General features: G+C 39.0%; 1 protein-coding gene across 15 annotated transcripts in view; it reads left to right on the forward strand.

The window, feature by feature from the left end:
* Positions 1-11,305, forward strand: part of CCDC18 (coiled-coil domain containing 18) — a 110,575-nt gene extending 99,270 nt beyond the window's left edge. For 10 of the 15 annotated variants that reach the window (XM_078332488.1, XM_078332489.1, XM_078332490.1 and 7 more), the window contains one exon: positions 2,854-3,581. In XM_078332488.1, coding sequence (XP_078188614.1) covers positions 2,854-3,447 — 594 coding nt within the window. In that variant the 3' untranslated portion in view covers positions 3,448-3,581. Of the gene's footprint in view, positions 1-2,853; positions 3,582-10,379 lie in introns of those variants that run through there. The other 5 variants (XM_017974951.4, XM_009001721.5, XM_017974950.4 and 2 more) reach the window with 2 other exon arrangements.
* The last annotated feature ends 8,191 nt before the right edge of the window (positions 11,306-19,496 follow it).

The following is a 19,496-nucleotide window of genomic DNA, read 5'->3' on the forward strand; positions in this document are numbered from 1 at the left end:
AGTGCCTGCAATCCCAGTTACTCAGGAAGCTGAGGCAGGAGAATTGCTTGAGCCCAGGAGGTGGAGGTTGCAGTGAGCCAAGATCACACCACTGCACTCCAGCCTGTGTGACAGAGTGAGACTCCATCTCAAAAAAAGAAAAAACCATAAAGTAGAAAATCCAAGATTATAGTCAGAGTTTTTTTCTAGATTTGAATATAGACATCATTTAAAAAATTATCCCAGTTCTTTGGCCAAGGCGGGAGAATGATTGAGCCCAGGAGTTCAAGTCCAGCCTGGACAACATAGCAAAACCCTGTCTCTGCAAATTTTTTTTTTTTTAAATAGCTTTTGCTTCTTAATCATCTTCATTAATCATGGCAGTTTCTTCTGGAATTTGAAATTAATATCAGTATTGATGCATAGAGATTAAAAAATTTACATTGGTTCAAACCTTCCAATATGTAGGGTAAAATTCTTAGTGAAGGTCTTAAAAAAGAACATACTGATAGTTATGAAGCAATAAATGATTTTATAGCAAAATGAAAGTTACTGAAAAGGAAAAACCCTCAGCCAAATAATACCTTAGTAATATTTCTAGTTACTAATCTGAATACTTAATTACATTTATAGCAGAGTTGATACTCACAGTACTAGAGGAAAGCTGAACAGACATAATCTAAAATATAAAACAATATTTAGGTTGAACACTCTATTAATGCTTTTGTTAATATTCCTAATGTTCTGTAATACACACTTATACAGAATTACTAGCTTCATTATGAGAAATTGACCCTAAAAAATTTGTGTTGTTTTGCTTGTCACAGTATTATCCCTGCAGCTCATTACTATTACCAGTGAGATAAATACAATTAGATTGCATATATCAGTTATTCAGATGATTTTAAGTTCAACTGTTTAGGAAGTTACCAAAATATTGGCTATGTAGCAACATTTTTTTTTTTTTTTGAGACAAAGTTTTGCTCCATTGCCCAGGCTGGAGTGCAGTGGCACGATCACAGCTCACTTCAGCCTTGACCTACTGGCCTCAAGCAATTTTCCCACCTCAGCTCCCAAGTAGCTTGGACTACAGGAATATGCCACCATGCCCAGCTAATGTTTAAGTTTTTTTCTGTAGAGTCAGAATCTCCTTATGTTGCCCAGGCTTTTCTCAAACTCCTGAGCTCAAGTGATAGTCTCACATCAGCCTCCCAAAGTTATAGGGTTAAAGACATGACCTGCCACGCCTGACCAACAATTCTTAAATGAGCCATAGATATAGAGCTCTTAGAATATGTACTGTGATTAGTCAGTATACCAGTCAGAAAAATAAAATTCCCATGTTGGCTGACAGTAGCTCTCAAAATCAACCTCAGCATGCTCTAAAGTCTAGACTGAAGAGACGTTGAGAATAAAACTAAGAAATAAAGAAGGAAGTCTAATAGAAGGGCAGAAGCAGGCATAACTGTAACTAAAAATAATAGAAAGCTGTTCCATTGACAACATCAGTAAATGACAGGGAAGAAAATCAGAAGTGAGGGAGAAGAAAAGAAAGATCAGTGTTTGAGGCAACTGGTCTTTCCAGCTCACTTTCTCTAGTATCCTAACTAGTACCCTAATATTTGAGGGCAATTATAACAAGGGCAAAGAGGATTTTTTGAGAGCCATGAAGGCATCATTATATTATGGCTCACTACGATTATGTTCACAACAGTGACCTTCTTTGAGTCTTAAGAAAAAGTTGAACTAATTTAATGTATTCAGTGCACTGTATTTAATTGTAAAAGTTATGTGTTAAACTGTAAGTTAAATGAAATCCTACTTATCTGAGATACCACATATCTCAATAATGGCTAGATAATGCAGAAGAGGAAAAAGAAAAAACCTCCAGCTGTGTGCAGTCCTATTCTGTGCCAACTCTACAACTGTTTTGTTAATTATAAGAATGTGAATGTTAGATTTACAACAAAAAATTGGCACTCTAACCACTTAAAAATCATATAAATCAATTTTAGATAAAGTAGTAGGAAAGAACAGAAATATGCATGTTAAACTTTTGCTGATTATGACAGTTTTAGTTATGAACGCCGTATTTTTAGAAAGCTAATTTAAGAATAGAAACTATCAGATTAAAACTGACAAGATTTAAAAAAATATATCTTATGGATACCTTTAAGAAAAGGAGAATATATTTGAAAAGGAGACTACTATACTTATATTATTAATCTTTTGAAATTAAAATATCATCTCTTTTTTTAGGCTTTTTGGTTTTTTAGTGATGTAGTCTCATTCCTAGGATCCCAAAGTTCATTCAGAATACCCAAATGAAAGAAATGAAAAAAATAGAAATGAAAAGTTTATTTAACAAGAATAGATTTATTAAAAATGATTAATCACCTTAAGTTTTTGAAAGATTTCTAGTGTAATAAAGCTTTCTTTTAATGAGAACACAAAAAGCAGAATAGCTTATATCTATTTATTCCCTATTAGAAATTCTGAAAGGAGTGTTTTTGTGTCATAAACTAGCGAAAGATAGTGTACCTTACACCTTTGCACATAAATTTTTAGGCGTAAGATTTCAATCTTGAATAGAAATTGATATTGTCATTAACAAAAATTATATAAGGATAATCTGGTTTTAATGGAATTTCTTAGAATAAGCATATTTCAAATGAACATATGTAATTTCCCCAAAGTGAATCTATCTTAAATAAGTAAAGGGCTTAAACAGAGGTTGGAAAACTCTCAAAAAGTATAAACAGAATTCCTATACTGGGACAAAGGTTGCCTTTTTTAAAGTCTTTGATTTGCTAAGTAGTTCATTCATATAACAAAAATGTATTGAGCACCTACTAGTACCAAATTTTTCTGCAGGAATCAGAATTAACCAGATTACAAGCCAAAATTTCTGGACATGAAAAGGCAGAAGACATCAAGTTTCTACCAGCCTCATTTGCATCTCCAACAGAAATTATGCCTGATGTTCAAGATCCAAAATTTGCTAAACATTTTCACACATCTTTTTCCAAGCGTACAAAACTACGTCGCTCTATTAGTGCCAGTGATCTTACTTTCAAAACTCACGGTGATGAAAATCTTTCTGAAGAATTACTATTAAAGAAAATGCAGTTAGAACAGCCTGCAACATTAGAAGAAAGCCATAAGAATCTGACTTACACCCAGCCAGATTCATTTAAACCTCTCACGTATAACCTAGAAGATGATAGTTCTGAGAGTAATGACTTTAGCACACTTAGTGGGATGCTAAGATACATAAACAAAGAAGCAAGACTATTAAAAAAGTCTTCTATGCAAACAGGTTTAACTCAGGTACGTATTTCAGACATTGTAAGTTGTAATGATTTGTCTCCAGAGAATATCATTTTATTACTTGGAAAAAAATTCATATATTTAAATGAAAAACTACTAATTGAAAAAGGAAGATTTTACATTTTATACGTTAAGTAAAGTTAATACGAAAAGAAATTTTCTCTAGGTCATAGTGTGAGATAATAGGGGGAAAACAGAGGGAGACAGAAAAGGAGGTAGAATGAAAAGTAGGAAGATAGACATGAAAGTGCTTAAAAATAAAAAAAGAAAAATGACAAGAAGAAATATACAATAAGAGGAATCCAGAGGAAGTAGGTTCCGAGGTGAATGTTCTCATAACTTCATCATAATTTACTGTTCACTTGGTCTCTTACGTCAGAATAAGTTATTACTGGCTATCACTGATCTTTGGAAAGTTGATTTACTGACTAGGAATTATTAAGCATGAATAAGGCCAACTGCCCTCATCCTTTTTTCGCCCTAAGATATTTATATTAATCTTTCCTTTATTCCTTTTCTCTAAAAGAAAGATATGTCCCTCTTCTTTTTTAGAGAGAACCTCTTAAACATGTACCTTCAAGCCTTTAATATTCTTGTCTGTTTTGCTTCTCTACTTCCTGATTTAATCTGTATCTTCAGGCTTCTTTATTTCCCTCTTCCTTTCATTTCCTGACATCTTAAATTCATACCCATTCTAAACCGGGCACAGTGGCACATGCCTGCAATCCCAGCTACTCGGGAAGCTGAGGCAGGAAGATTATTTGAGCCCAGGAGTTTGAGACCAGTATGAACAACATGGCGAGACCCCATCTCAAAAAAAAAATTTTTTTTAATTAATTCTATTTGTCCATTGTTGCTACCTCCTTACTACCCTTCCCACTCTGTAACTTAATGTATTTGTCTCTTGAATATTACATTTATTGTTTTCTTGAAAGTCACAAAAAAATTCTTATATAATAAACAAATTTAGTGTCCTCTTTTTCTTCAGCCTTTATAGATTTAACTGTCGATTCCCCCTTCTTAATATTTTCTCCTCTCTTGATTTTTATGATTTAACATTTTTCTGGTCCTCCTCTTACTTTGAAAGAACTACTTTGTCACTTTTCTGCTCCTCATATTCCTTATGTTCCACACTATAGGATTTAATCTGTAGTTTGCGTATGGATATAAGGAATCTCCTTTAGATAATGTCAGCTTTTTTCTTCTTTATTTATTTATTTTATTTATTTTTGATAATGTCAGCTTTTTAAAGCGCCTAACATCATTTTCAAACACATCAGGATACCTTTGGTGGCCTGAATGAACAGTTAAAAAAAATTTTCAGAGTAGATCAAAACAAAGAAACTTGTTGAATGAGTTTTTCTTCATAACACTTGTTTTTGCCTGGCATTCAAGTATATGTCTATCTGCTTGTTTATTGATTGTCTCTCCCACTAAACTGTAAGTTCTGTGTGGGTAGAGTATTGGTCATTTTGCTTATTTCTATATTTCCAGTGCCTGGTATATAGTAGATGCTGAATAAATATAAATGAATCAAATGGCTAATAAATTCTATACAGTAAACACCACTGTAGTTTTTTTTTTTTTTTTTTTTTTTTTTTGAGACAGAGTTTCGCTCTTGTTACCCAGGCTGGAGTGCAATGGCACGATCTCGGCTCACCGCAACCTCCGCCTCCTGAGTTCAGGCAATTCTCCTGCCTCAGCCTCCTGAGTAGCTGGGACTACAGGCACGCGCCACCATGCCCAGCTAATTTTTTTTTGTATCTTTAGTAGAGACGGGGTTTCACCATGTTGACCAGGATGGTCTCAATCTCTTGACCTCGTGATCCGCCCGCCTCGGCCTCCCAAAGTGCTGGGATTACAGGCTTGAGCCACCACGTCCAGCCCACTGTAGTTTTAAATGCTAGCTTTTATCAGTCTGTGCTGGCAAAAATTTTAGTTTTAGCATATTATTTTTAGTACCCAAGAAGTTAAAGATTCAGTAAAGGTAACTGAGAAGTAATCAATGAAATAGAGGAGAAATGAGAAAAGTGTAATATTTTACAATGTATTTCAAGGAGGGTGAGATCAATTGTATCCGATGTTGCTAAATAAAGTTAAGATTGATAATTGACTATCATATTTGGTAATGTTGAGGCCTTTGTGACCTTCTTAAGACTGGCTTTAGGTAACAATGGGAATGAAAGCCTGATGTAGAGTGGGTTTAGCATAGAATGGAAAAGGAGGAAATAGAAACACCAAGAATAGGCAACTCTTTGGATAAAGACTAAAGCAGAGAAGTGAGGGAGATGTGATATCAAGGGAGAGTTTTTCGTTTGCTTTTTAACATAAGGGAGAAAACAGCTGTTGGATATTGATGGGAATAATCCAGTAGACAGGGAAACAGCAATTCAAGACAGGGAGTAGAAGGAGTCAAATCCTTAAAGTAGGCTTAAGGAGATGGGATACAGGACAGCAGTAGAGGAGTTGGTCTTGGATAAAAGAAGGGGCAGTTCATTCACTGTAGTGGGAAGGAAGGCAGAATATGGGAGCACAGAAACACATGGAAGAAAAGTTTAGTAGGGAGAGAGAATTTTCTTTATTGATTGCTTTTAGTTTCTTAGTGAAATAAGAAGCAGGGTTATTAGCTAAGGCATAATAATATTGGAAATTTAAGAACAGGGAAGGTATATGAAATTGTTACCTTGGAGAGTAGGAAAGCATAAATAGACTAGCAAAGTCTAGTAGAATTGCCAGCCAGATAGCTCTGTCATGTAGAACAACTGTACAACATATAGGACATCTGGCATCATTTGTCCCTGCCTGTTGTATGTCAGCAGTCAGCATGTCCCTTTCTCCCCTATCACAGTAACAACCAAAAAGTACCCTCACAAATTTCTAGAATGTTCTGTGGAGGATGGTACTGCACCCTTTAAGAACTCTGCTCTACTCCAGTGACTCTTGCAGTCATAGATGTGCAAGCCCCCCTCCCCGCCTTTTTTTTTTTTTTTGTAAAAATAGCTCCTAATCTATGCAGAATAAATCTTATAAGTACAGTGAAAGACTTTGATCATAACAATACATAGCCTTTACTGTATGTCAAGCAAGTGCTTTACGTAAATTAACTCATTTAATCCTATAACAACCCTCTGATAGATACTATCATCTGAATAGTACCAAATAATGGTACCTAATAGTTCTATTGTAGTGGTACTGTTACCCTTATAGTAGATGCGGAAACTGAATCCCTGCTCTTAACCACTATATATAATATTTACATAATTGTGTTTGTATTTTCTTCAGTACTGTCTAATTACATAGTTTGGTCTTACAGTTGCTTAGTCAGTTAAGGATTAAGAGTAGGAGTTAAGGGCCGGGTGTGGTGGCTCACGCCTGTAATCCTAGCACTTTGGGAGACCGAGGCGGGTGGATCACGAGGTCAACAGATTGAGACCATCCTGATCAACATGGTGAAACCCTGTCTCTACTAAAAATACAAAAAATTAGCTGGGCATGGTGGCGCACGCCTGTAATCCCAGCTACTCAGGAGGCTGAGGTGGGAGAATTGCCTGAACCCAGGAGGTGGAGGTTGCAGTGAGCCGGGATCGCGCCATTGCACTTCAGCCTGGGTAACAAGAGCGAAACTTGGTCTCAAAAAAAAAAAAAAGAGTAGGAGTTAAAAGTTACTACATAACTGATAGAATGATTTCTTACTCTGTAGGTTTTTACAATATATATTTGAATTTTTCAAGTCATCTCACTTATTCAATTATCATTGAAGATCAATACCAAGTTAAAATATTCAAAATACTAGCTGGGCAAGGTGCCTCACTCCTTTAATCCCAACACTTTGGGAGGCCAAACAGGAGGATTACTTGAGACTAGGATTTCAAGGCCAACCTGGGCAACATAGCAAGACCCTATCTCTACAGAAAAATTAAATAAAAAATTAGCTAGGCATGGTGGTACATATCTGTAGTCCTAGCTACTTGGAGGCTGAGGTGGGAGGATTGCTTGAGCCCAGTTTGAGGCTGCAGTGACCTATTATAATCCACTGTAGCCTAGGTAGCAGAGCAAGAACCCATCTCTAAGCAAAACAAACACAAAAATGCTGTAGGCTATTGTTAAACTTAAAAGACTGGATTCTTACAATCCTGTCAAAGTTATATTCTGTACACACATAGTTTTCTTGATTGTCAGTGATACTCGACTGAGTTTTAAATGCATTGACCACAATCAATACTCATAACTTTAAGCTCACAGGGAACTCTTACAGCTCATGAGCCTCAGTTGCATTACCTGTGGTACTGACCACCTCAGAGTCATTTACATTTTGTTGCATTAGTAAATGTGTCCTACTCTGTGAAATTTAATGAAAAAGATATTTATATTTTTGAGATAAAGTCTCGCTCTGTCACCCATGCTGGAGTACAGTGGCATGATCTCAGCTCACTACAACCTCCCCTTCCCAGGTTCAAGCAGTTCTTGTACCTTGGCCACTCAAGTAGCTGGGATTACAGGCATGTGTCACCACACCTGGATAATTTTTGTATTTTTTAGTACAGACGGGGTTTCATTATGTTGGCCAGACTGGTCTCAAACTCCTGGCCCCAGATGATCTACCCACTTCCCAAAGTGCTGAGATTATAGGCAGTGAGCCACCACACCTAACCTGAAAGAGATATTTTAAATTGGGGCGTAGAGCCTTGCTTTGTAGCATAGTTCAGTTCCTCAGCTTATTTTTCACTCACCACTTAATTATGACATTGCATTGGTCTGCAATTTAAAAGCAGGATTTTTAACCTCTTTTAAGCCAACGAAATTATTATTTAAATTAAAAATGTTACAAAGAAATCCAGGCCAGGCATGGTGGCTCATGCCTGTAATCCCAGTACTTTGGGAAGTTGAGGTGGGTAGATCATGAGTTCAGGAGTTCGAGACCAGCCTGACCAGTATGGTGAAACCCCATCTCTACTAAAAATACAAAAATTAGCTGTGCATGGTAGTGTGCACCTGAAGCTCCAGCTATTCAGGAGGCTGAGGCAGAGGAATCGCTTGAACCTGGGAGGCGGAGGTTGCGGTGAGCCAAGATCGTGCCACTGCACACCAGCCTGGGCTATAGAGCAAGACTCCATCTGAAAAAGAAAAAGAGAAATCCAGTATGTCAAAAAGATACAGAGGTAGTTTATCTGACTGTGGTTAGGAGAAGTCTGACTTCTACCCAGTTACTTAAATCGTCTCATGGCTGCTCATGCAAAAGCTCCAGAGCAGCAATGGATTAACCACTAAAGAAAATAAGCAGGAACATAGGGGACTAAGGGAAGGGGAATGTCATAGAGTTGTTTGCCCTAGCTATCATGCCCTTAATTTGTTCACTGCTACATTTGACTTTAGTAGAATTTTAATAACTGTCTTTATCTGCCATGTTCAAATTTAAACTGCACTGTTAAATAATCATTTTCTATGGTATGGTAAGTGACTAAAGTTTAAAAGTTTGATTTGAAAGTGTCATCAGATATTACATTTGTTTCTTTACATGTGGTGTAAGTTTCAAAACCAGCTAGCTGGGTGTGGATAGCATTTGACTCATCAGCTGATTTGTCTAAAAGATTCTTAAGCAATTTTTTAAAGCAGTGGTAGGGCCAAGGAGCACCATTGTTGGGCTGTGCAAAGGGTATCAGCTGGCCTAAATCCAGCTCTATTCCATAAAGTGCAGTCTTAGTCCACTGGTACAATGAAAAGAATGTGGAAATTGATACATAAGAAGTGTTATAATAAGTGTTAGCTCCAAGTGCAGTCTTAGTCCACTGGTACAATGAAAAGAATGTGGAAATTGATACATAAGAAGTGTTATAATAAGTGTTAGCTCCCTTTCTTGTGTTGCAGCCCAAATACTATTTTCCTAATGGTTAACTACGTTGGCACTTTCTTTGAGAGTAAAGCCTTCTTAACACAGCAGTGTTCTGCTTTTAGACTTAACAAAAGCTTCAGAACTCAAAAAATTACACGTGTACACAATTTAGAACACAATATCAGGGAGTTCAGAGACTTCATATTAACTCTTGCTCTAATCCTGTTTTGGATTAGAGCAATGGAAATGCTGTGAATACTGATTAATGAGCTAATTCATGGTTTATTAGGAATTTATAAGAAGTTATTCTATCCCTCTTATTTGTATTTTTCAATATAGTGTACATATATCATGCTGTAAGATAAAAATAATTTAGGAAATTAGCTATAGGGAAAACAAAGATGGAAAAAAACAATATTAAACAGGAGAACAGGTAATACCTAGAGACATAATATTTTCAAATTCACACCCCCAGTAAAGTTGAAGGTATGACAAGAAAATTTGGCCCATATTTTTTTAAATCCCTGGGCTTTTTCCCTCTATTTTTCTTCTTTATGTTGAACTGCTTTTATATGTAAATAGTTCTCTTTTGTCTTTTTCCTTTTTTGGTATTTTTTGCTTCTTTTCATTGACTTTTTTCACATAGCTAGTCATCCTTGTTTATTGTGCTCTCAATCAAACCATAATGTGACACTGATGTCTAAATATGTTATTTTTATGTTCCTTTTTTTGAGTTTTAAAATTAGTTTAACCTCACATTCACACCCACCTCACCAAGCCAGAATTTTTTTTTTTTTTTTTTTTGAGATGGAGTTTCATTCTTGTCACCCAGGCTGGAATGCAGTGGCACATTCTCGGCTCACTGCAACCTCCCCCTCCCAGATTCAAGTGATTCTCCTGCCTCAGCCTCCCGAGTAGCTGGAATTACAGGTGCTCACCACCATGCCCAACTATTTTTTTTATTTTTTAGTAGAGACAGAGTTTCACCATGTTGGTCAGACTGGTCTTGAACTCCTAACCTCAGCCTCCCAAAGTGCTGGGATTACAGGTGTGAGCCACTGCACTTGGCCTGCTTTTTATATTCATTTGGTTCATTATTGACTCTTTGTGATTCATGTTTTTCAGTAGACTAAATATTTCTCTCTCTTGCTTTAAGTGCTCCTGTTATTATAGTAGACTTTTAATGCTAAATCAGTTTAGGAATATTTCAGATATTAATCTATTATTTGCCTTATTCCAGGGAGAAAATGTGTAATTAAAAGAAGATACTGATGTGATGAAAAAAATGGAATTTTTGGTACTGTGCTGTGTTTACTTATATGTAGCTCTTGCTTCATAGAAGCTGTTATTTTGCTTTTGAATAAATTTTATATTTCAGTATTTTAAAAGAAAGCCCTTCTAAAACTTAATTATATTTTTAGAGAAAATTGATTATTTTATTTATTATTTTTTGGCTTAAACTTGCTGCTTTCCTTTGCTTTTTATATAAAAATCATTGTTAAAATGCTTAAGTACATAGAGGAATGTGAATTCTTTTTTTTTTCCTTTTTTTGGAAATGAAAGGTCTCACATATTTATTACTAAACCCAGTCAACCAATGCATTCATAACAGATTCAGAGAGAAAAAATATAATCCCAATAAAACATGTCCAACTCTCCAAATAGTGGTGACATTTTCAGCTTGATATGGTAACATGATTGTGACCTTCAGATGGCATAAATATGCATGCCATCTCGTGGAATTCCCTATTGAATCAACTTGGTTCTTTTCCATTGTCTCCTTTTGGAGTTATACCTGATTTTATTACCAGTTTTCATCCTAATCCACTGGGGAATGAGACGATTTTGCTTTTTGGCTGGGAATTGTTTAATCCTGAAAGTCTTTTGAGATGACATGCTGAGAAGTGGAGTCAAGAACACACCATGATGGTGGAGAAAGGAAGAGGGGCGAGGAATGTCTGTTCTTAATCAGACTATTATTTGCTGTTTTTTCTAGTAATACTTAATTTTTAAAATTAATATGAATTTGTAAGTAATTCTGCCACAGGTTTATAGTTATACTAATAATGGCTGACTTTCATTGAGTGTTTAGTGTTTATCAGTGACTATTCTAGGCACTTGTATTAGTCTGTTCTCATGCTGCCAATAAAGACATACCCCAATAAAGACATAAGCTGGGTAATTTGTAAAGGAAAAGAGGGGTTTTGTTTTTGTTTTTTTTCAGACAGAGTTTCACTTTTGTCACCCAGGCTGGAGTTCAATGGCATGATCTTGGCTCACTGCAACCTGCACCTCCTGGGTTCAAGCGATTCTCCTGCCTCAGCCTCCTGAGTAGTTGGGATTAAAGGTATCTACCACCACACCCAGCTAATATTTTGTATTTTTTTGTAGAGACGGATTTTACCGTGTTGGCCAGGCTGGTCTCAAACTGCTGACCTCAGGTGATTTACCCACCTTAGCCTTCCAAAGTGTTGGGATTACAGGCATGAGGCACTGCACCTGACCGGAAAAGAGGCATAATTGACTCTCAGTTCCACATGGCTGGGGAGGCCTCACAGTCAATCATAGCAGAAGGCAAAGGAGGAGCAAAGTCAAATCTTGCATGGTACCAGACAAGAGAGAGCGTATGTAGGGGAACTCCCCTTTATAAAGCCTCAGATCCCAAGAGACTTATTCACTATCACGAAAACAGCATGGGAAATACCCACCGATTCAATTACCTCCCACGTGGTCCCTCTCACAACATGTAGGAATTATGGCAGCTATAATTCAAGATTTGGGTGGGGACACAGCCAAACCATATCCTTCCACCCCTGGCCCCTCCCAAATCTCATATCCTCACATCTCAAAACAAATTATGCCTTCCCAACAGTCCCCCAAAGTCTTAACTCATTTCAGCATTAACTCAAAAGTCCATGAAGTCTCATCTGAGACAAGGCAAATCCCTTCTCCCTATGAGCCTGTAAAATCAAAAGCAAGGTAGTTACTTCCTAGATACAATGGGGGTAAGGTATTGGGTAAATATACCCATTTTAAATGGGAGAAATTATCCAAAACAAAAGGGCTGCAGGCCCCATGCAGATCTGAAATCCAGTGAAGCAGCCAAACCTTAAAGCTCCGAAATGATCTCCTTTGACTCCATGTCCCACATCCAGGTCACGCTGATGCAAGAGGTGGGTTCCCATGATGTTGGGCAACTCTGCCCCTGCAGGGCACAGTGCCCCTCCTGGCTGCATTCATGGATTGACGTTAAGTGTCTATGGCTTTTCCAGGTGCACGGTGCCGGTTGTCAGTGGATCTACCATACCAGGATCTGGAGGATGGTGACCCTCTTCTCACATCTCCATTACACAGTGCCCTAGTGGGGATTCTGTGTGTGCGCTTCAACTCCAAATTTCTCTTTCACTGCCCTAGGAGAGCTTCTTCATGAGGGCCATACCCCTGCAGCAAACTTCTGCCTAGAAATCTAGGCATTTTCATACATCCTCTGAAATCTAGACTAAGGTTACCAAACCTCAGTTACTGACTTCTATGCACAGGCTCAACACCACATAAAAGCTGCCAAGGCTTGGGGCTTGCACCCTCTGAAGTCATGGCCCAAGCTGTACCTTCGTCCTTTTAGCCACAGCTAGAGCTACTGGGAGACAGGGCACCAACTCCCTAGGCTGCGCAGAGCAGGGTCTTCCCACAAAACCATTTTTTCCTTGTAGGCCTCTGGGCCTGTGATGGGAGAGACTACAGTGAAGGTCTCCAACATGCCCTGGAGACATTTTCGCCATTGTCTTGGTGAATAACACTTGCTTCCTCCTTACTTATGCAAATTTCTGCAGCCATTTGAATTTGTCCTCAGGAAATGGGTTTTTCTTTTCTACTGCATTGTCAGGCTGCAAATTTTCCAAACTTTTATGCTCTGTTACCTCTTGAATGCTTTGCTGCTTAGAAATTTCTCCCACTAGGTACTTTAATCTCTTTCAAGTTCAAAGTTCCACAGATGTCTAGGGCAGGGCAAAATGCCACCAGTCTCTTTTTATAGCAAGAGTGACCTTTACTCCAGTTTCCAACATGTTTCTCATCTCCATCTGAGACCATCTCAGCCTGGATCTTATTGTCCATATCACTATCAGCATTTCGGTCAAAGTCATTCAACAAGTCTCTTGGAAGTTCTAAACTTTCCCACATTTTTCTCTCTTCTTCTGAGACCTCTAAACTGTTCCAGCCTCTGCCTGTTACCCAGTTTTAAAGTTGCTTCAACGTTTTCAGGTATCCTTACAGCAGTGTCCCACTACCTGGTACCAATTTACTGTGTCAATCTGTTCTAATGCTGCTAACAAAGACTTAACCCAGACTAGGTAATTTATTTAAAAAAAAAAAAAAAAAGAGGTTTAATTGACTTACAGTTCCACTTGTTTTAGGAGGCCTCACAATCATGTGGAAGGCAAAGGAGAAGCAAAGTCACATTTTGCATGGCAGCTGGCAGGCAGAGAATATGCAGGGGAACTCCCCTTTATAAAACTATCAGACCTTGTGAGACTCACTATCATGAAAACAGCATGGGAGAGACTCATCCTTATTATTCAATTACCTCCCAGCAGGTCCTTTCCATGGCACATGGGAGTTATGGGAGCTACAATTTGAGACTTAGCTGGGGACACAGCCCAACCATATCAGCACTTGTTATTGATTAACTCCTTTAATCCTCATAACATCCCTATGAAGAAGATACTATTATTCCTGTTTTACAGGTAGAATTATTCAATATAATGATATATGTTCTACTTATAAGTAGAACATATATCATTATATTGAATAATTGATTTGTTGTAAAGAAATTGATTTGTTGTTAGTATCAATAGATGGACTTTGGGTTAGGGATTCCATTTAAAATGGTAGCTCTGTGGTGGAATAAAAATAAGGCAGCTTTTATCAATGTATATCTTGTACTCCTAAAATATATATACCTCCTACATACTGTTAAAAATTCAAAAAGTGAAAAAAAGGCAGCATTATTAACGTGACATATTTAGGCCTTCAAATTATAAAAGCTCTCAACAGTTCAGATTTAATGTCTTTACACTATATATTAAATTTATGAGATATAAATGTATCCTTAGAAAGTAGTAGTATGGAGTTCATCTTTCCTGATGATTAAACATTAAAGACATTGATACATTCATAGTTCAATTTGAACACTAATTCAGATTTCTAATTTGTTAGGATTAAAATAAAGTTTATCTTTATACTTCTACTTATTAGTGACTTGACCCTAAGAGTTAAATTACTGATTCAGTCTTTCCAACCAACACTCTTACTTCCTTTGCTCCTGTCCTTCTACCATATGCCTTGTAAATTCTTATTCATGGATAGCTGGCCATTAATGAATAGAGTCACTGTACATCTGACACCTTTATAAATTTATAGTTTCCAATCTGAGTCAGCTCTTAATAATTCTTGACAGACTAACTTCTTCCTGTTAGCTTCCTTTCCCTTTCTCGCTACAAATATATTAGCATTTATTAGTCTTTCAGCCACTCTCTTTGCTCCATACCCAACACTCAAGAAATAACTTAGATTTTCAGGTACAGTCTCCCTCAATTTCCTTCATCTTTCTAGATCTACCTATGGGAGTGTGCACACTTTGGAAAGCTGAGGTAGGAGCATTGCTTGAGCCCAGCAGTTCAAGACTAGCAAAGACAACATAGCGAGACTGCACATGGTGATGTGGCCTTTGGTCCCAGCTACTCAGGTTGCTGAGGTGGGGGAATCACTTGAGCCTGAGCATTCAAGGCTGCAGTGAGCCATGATCACTCTACTGCACTTCAAGCTAGGCAAGAGAGCAAGACCCTGTCTTGACAGCAACAGCAGCAACAAAAAGCAGATTGCTTTTAAATATGAGGGTCATCAGTGCCTGCAGACTGCCTAAATTAAAAGGCCTGACAAAAGCTACAAATCAACACTTTTAAAATATTGGACATGAAGCAACAAAAGATGATGATTTCTGAGAGAGGGCTGAGCCCTTTATTTTCCCCAGCTTATTACCTGGGCTATATTAATAAGTTTCCGCGCTGTGACCTTGAGTTGAAGAGACAGAGCTAAAAATCTAGGGAGGCTAAGAAGGCTATAATTCACAGGGCACAGAACTAGAGAGGAGAGAGCTACACAGAGAACTCTGGAAATTAAAGAATTTCCCTTAAATTTTCAGATGAGAAATTATCAGTGACTATGTGAGGAAACTACTTGCAAGGGAAAGAACCACTTGAATAATTGGAACAATCCTCCATGCTCAGAAAGCTCTGAAAATATTTTTTGTTTCCATGACTAGGGGTGAGAAAATCTCATCATTTCCAGGCAATCAGGTAGAATTCACAAGAATGTTGACTCAATAATGGGGAAATAAACCCTAGACTAAATGCCTCTTGGGTAACAGTTAAGAGTCCTTTAAAGCAAAATCTGAAAGGATAAAACTCCTTTAAAGCAAAACCTGAAAGGATAAAACTGTTTCCAAATAACCATGCCAAAGAATAAAACCTCAAGGATATTTACAGGAATAAACCATCTAATAATACAAAATTCAGAGTGCCTTCAATCAAAAGTTATCATGACTGGGAATAGTGGTGTACAGCTGTAGTCCCAGCTATTCAGAAAGCTGGGGCAGGAGGATCACTTGAGCCCAGGAGTTCAAAGCTGCAGTGTGCTATGGTCACACCTGTGGATATGCACTGTACTCCAGCCTGGGCAACATAGCAAGACCCCATCTCTTAAAAAAAAAAATTACCAGGAATGCAGAGAGGCAGGAACGTATGACACAACAATGAGAAAAAGCAATCTTAACCAACCAAGGAAGACATAGATGATCAAATTAGTAGTCAGGGCCACTAAATTATTATAACTGTGAGAACAGACTAATACAGTAAATTGGTACCAGTAGAATGGGGTGCTGCTATAAGGATACCTGGAAATATGGAAGTGACTTTGGAACTGGGTAACTGGCAGAGGTTGAAACAGTTTGGAGAGCTCAAAAGAAGACAGGAAAATTTAGGAAAGTTTGGAACTTCCTAAAGACTTGGAGGGCTCAGAAGGCAGGAAGATGTGGGGAAGTTTGGAACTTCATAGAGATTTGTTGAATTGCTTTGACCAAAATGCTGATAATGATTTGGACAATGGAGTCAGGCTGAGGTGGTCTCAGATGGAAATGAGGAACTTATTGGGAACTGAAGCAAAGGTCACTCTTGATATGCGTCTGCAGAGACTGGTGGCATTTTGTCCCTGCCCTAGAAATCTGTGGAACTTTGAACTTCAGAGAGATGAGTTAGGGTATCTGGTGGAAGAAATTTTTAAGTGCAAAGTATTCAAGAGGAAGCAGAGCATAAACGTTTGGAAAATTTGCAACTTGACCATCCAGTAGGAAAGAAAAACCCATTTTCTGGGGAGAGATTGAAGCCTGGTACAGAAATTTGCGTAAGTAGCAAGTTGCTGAATGTTAATCACCTTGACAATGGGGAAATGTCTCCAGGGCATGTCAAAGACCTTCCCATAACAGGCCCAGAGGCCTAGGAGGAAAAAATCGTTTCGTGGGCTAGACCCCCCTTCTCTGTGCAGCTAGAGACTTGGTGCCCTGCCTCCCAGCTGCTCTAGTCATGGCTAAAAGGAGCCACAGTACAGCTTGGGCCATGGCTTCAGAGGGTGTAAGCCCCAAGTCTTCGCAGCTCCCATGTGGTGTTGAGCCTGCAGGTACACAGAAGTCAAGAATTGAGGTTTGGGAACCTCCACTTAGATTTCAGAGAAGGTATGGAAACGCCTGGCTTTCCAGGCAGAAGTTCGCTGCAGGGGTGGGGCCGTCATGGAGAACCTCTGCTAGGGTAATGTGGAAAGGAAATGGGGGGTCAGAACCCCCACACAGATTCCTGATAGGAACACTGCCTAGTGGAGCTGTGAAAAGAGGGTCACCATTTTCCAGACCCCAGAATGGAAGATCCACTGACAGCTTGCATCATGCTCCCAGGAAAGCCACAGATGCTCAACACTAGCATCAGCATGACCTGGATGTGGGGCATGGAGTTAAAGTAGATCATTTTGGAACTCTTGAGTGTTAATGACTGCCCTATTGGATTTCAAACTTTCAGGGGGCCTGTAGCCCCTTTGTTTTAGCCAATTTATCCCATTTGGAACAGGTATATTTACCCAATGCCTGCCCTCCCATTGTATCTAGGAAGTAACTAACTTTTCTTTTTTTTTTTTTTTTTTTTTTTTTTTTTTTTTTTTTTGCCAATCAGTTTGAGCTTATGAGGTTGCTTAGGTTAGCCTTGAACTGATGACCTCGCCTTTGCAAGCGCCATGACCTCCAGCGGGAGCCACTTTGGACCCCAACTAACTTTCTTTGAAGTTTACAAGCTCATAGGCAGAAAGGATTTGCCTTGTCTTGGATAAGACTTTGGAATTGGACTTTTGGGTTAATGCTGGAATGAGTTAAAATTTTGGGAATGTTAGTAAGGCATGATAGGTTTTGAAATATGAGAACATAAGATTTGAGAGGAGCCAGTGGCAGAATGATGGTTTGGCTGTGTCCCCAACCAAATCTCATTTTGAATTGTAGTTCCTGTAGTTCACATGTAATGGGAGGGGTCTGGTGGAAGGTAATTGAATCATGGGGATGGTTGCCCCCATGCTACTATTCTCATGATAGTGAGTTCTCATGAGATCTGATGGTTTTATAATGGGCTTTCCCTTTTTTGCTCCTTCTCCTTCTGGCTGCCATGTGAAGATGAATGTGTTTCCTTCCCCTTCTGCCATGATTGTAAGCTTCCTGAGGCCTCCTCAGCCATGGTGAACTGTAAGTCAGTTAAACCTCTTTCCTTTATAAATTACCCATTCTTGGGCATGTCTTTATTAGCAAAATGAGAATGGGCTAATACACTGAGTTTCAGCAGTCCTCACCATTGCAAGGTAACACTCTGGTATCCTAAATGCACTTCAAAGGCAGTCTAGGCCACAAGGATTGTAATTATTGGGCAAGTCCTGGTACTGTGCTGTGGGCCAATGGACTAGGAGTTCACACTGCCCAGTGAGATTCCATGGTGACCAAGGAATTGTTTGCATCACCCCTCTCCCAACCCCAGTCAGCACAGCTCACAGCTCCAGGAGAGACTCCTTCCTTTCACTTGAGAGGAAAGGGAAGAATAAGGAAGACTTATAACTTGGATACCAGCAATAAGACAGTGAACCAAGTAGTGAAATGAGGCCCCCCCATTCCCACCCCAGCTTCCATATGACATTTCTGGATACACCCTTCACAAGAAGGGCACCTGCTGCCTTGAAGGGAAGGACCCAGTCCTGTTGAGATTCATTTTAGCTAAAATGTAATGACCAACAGTGGTGACCAGGTAGAATGTGCTAGCTTCAAGTGTGACCCAGTACATTTTCAACTGTGGTGGCTACAAGGAGATACTACTAATACTCAAGAAAAACAGATGGGAGAGTAAAGAGGACTTGTATTGGAGATTAGGTACCAGCTTAGCCACTGTGGAGTAGAGCACCAACCAAGCTCTTGGTCCTGATTCCAGGGCTTGATTCATGGATGTCATTTATGTACCTAACCTGGCCCAGAGGGGAGCCCACTGCCCTAAAGGGTGAGTCCCAGACCTGGAAGCATTCACTAAAAGCTAACTGAAGATCCCTTGAGCCTTGAGTGAACATCAGTGGAAACCTGGCATTACTTTCATGGACCTATGTTGGTGGTCAATATGAGGAGCAACTTCTCTCTGAAGAAATGGAAAGGAAAAGTGGGAAGGAGTTTGTCTTGTGGTTTGGGTGCCAGCATAGTCACAGTGGAATAGAGCACTAGGTAGATTCCGAAGGTATCCAAATCCAGGCCTTTGTTCCTGGGTGGCATCTTTTGACCCACCCAGAGCCTAGGGGAACTCGCTGCCCCAAAGGGAAGGACACAAGTTTGGCTGGTTTTGCATTTGCTGATTGTAGAGCCCTAGGGCTGAGAGTGGACATAGGCAGTAGCCAGGCAGCAGTTACTGTGGGTCTTGGGCAAGACCAAGTGCTTTGCTGGTTTCAGGTCTGACACAGCATTGTCCCAGTGGTGGTTGTCGCCAGGGTGCTTATGTCATCCCTCATCCAGCTCCAAGCAGCTCAGCACAAAGGGAGATACTCCATTTGTTTGGGAGAAATGAAGGGAAGAGAATAAGAGTCTCAGCTTAGTAATCCAGAGAATTCTGGATTTTATCTAGGACCACCAAGGCAGTGCCTCTATGAATCTGCAAGAAGCATGGCATCAGTGTGCTTGAGGTGTCCTCTAATGTTGGCTACAGTGACCAAAAATTTAAATCACAAAACTGAAGGTCTTCTAAATACC

The sequence above is a fragment of the Callithrix jacchus genome, chromosome 7, assembly GCF_049354715.1.
Source record: "Callithrix jacchus isolate 240 chromosome 7, calJac240_pri, whole genome shotgun sequence".
NCBI lineage: Eukaryota > Metazoa > Chordata > Mammalia > Primates > Cebidae > Callithrix > Callithrix jacchus.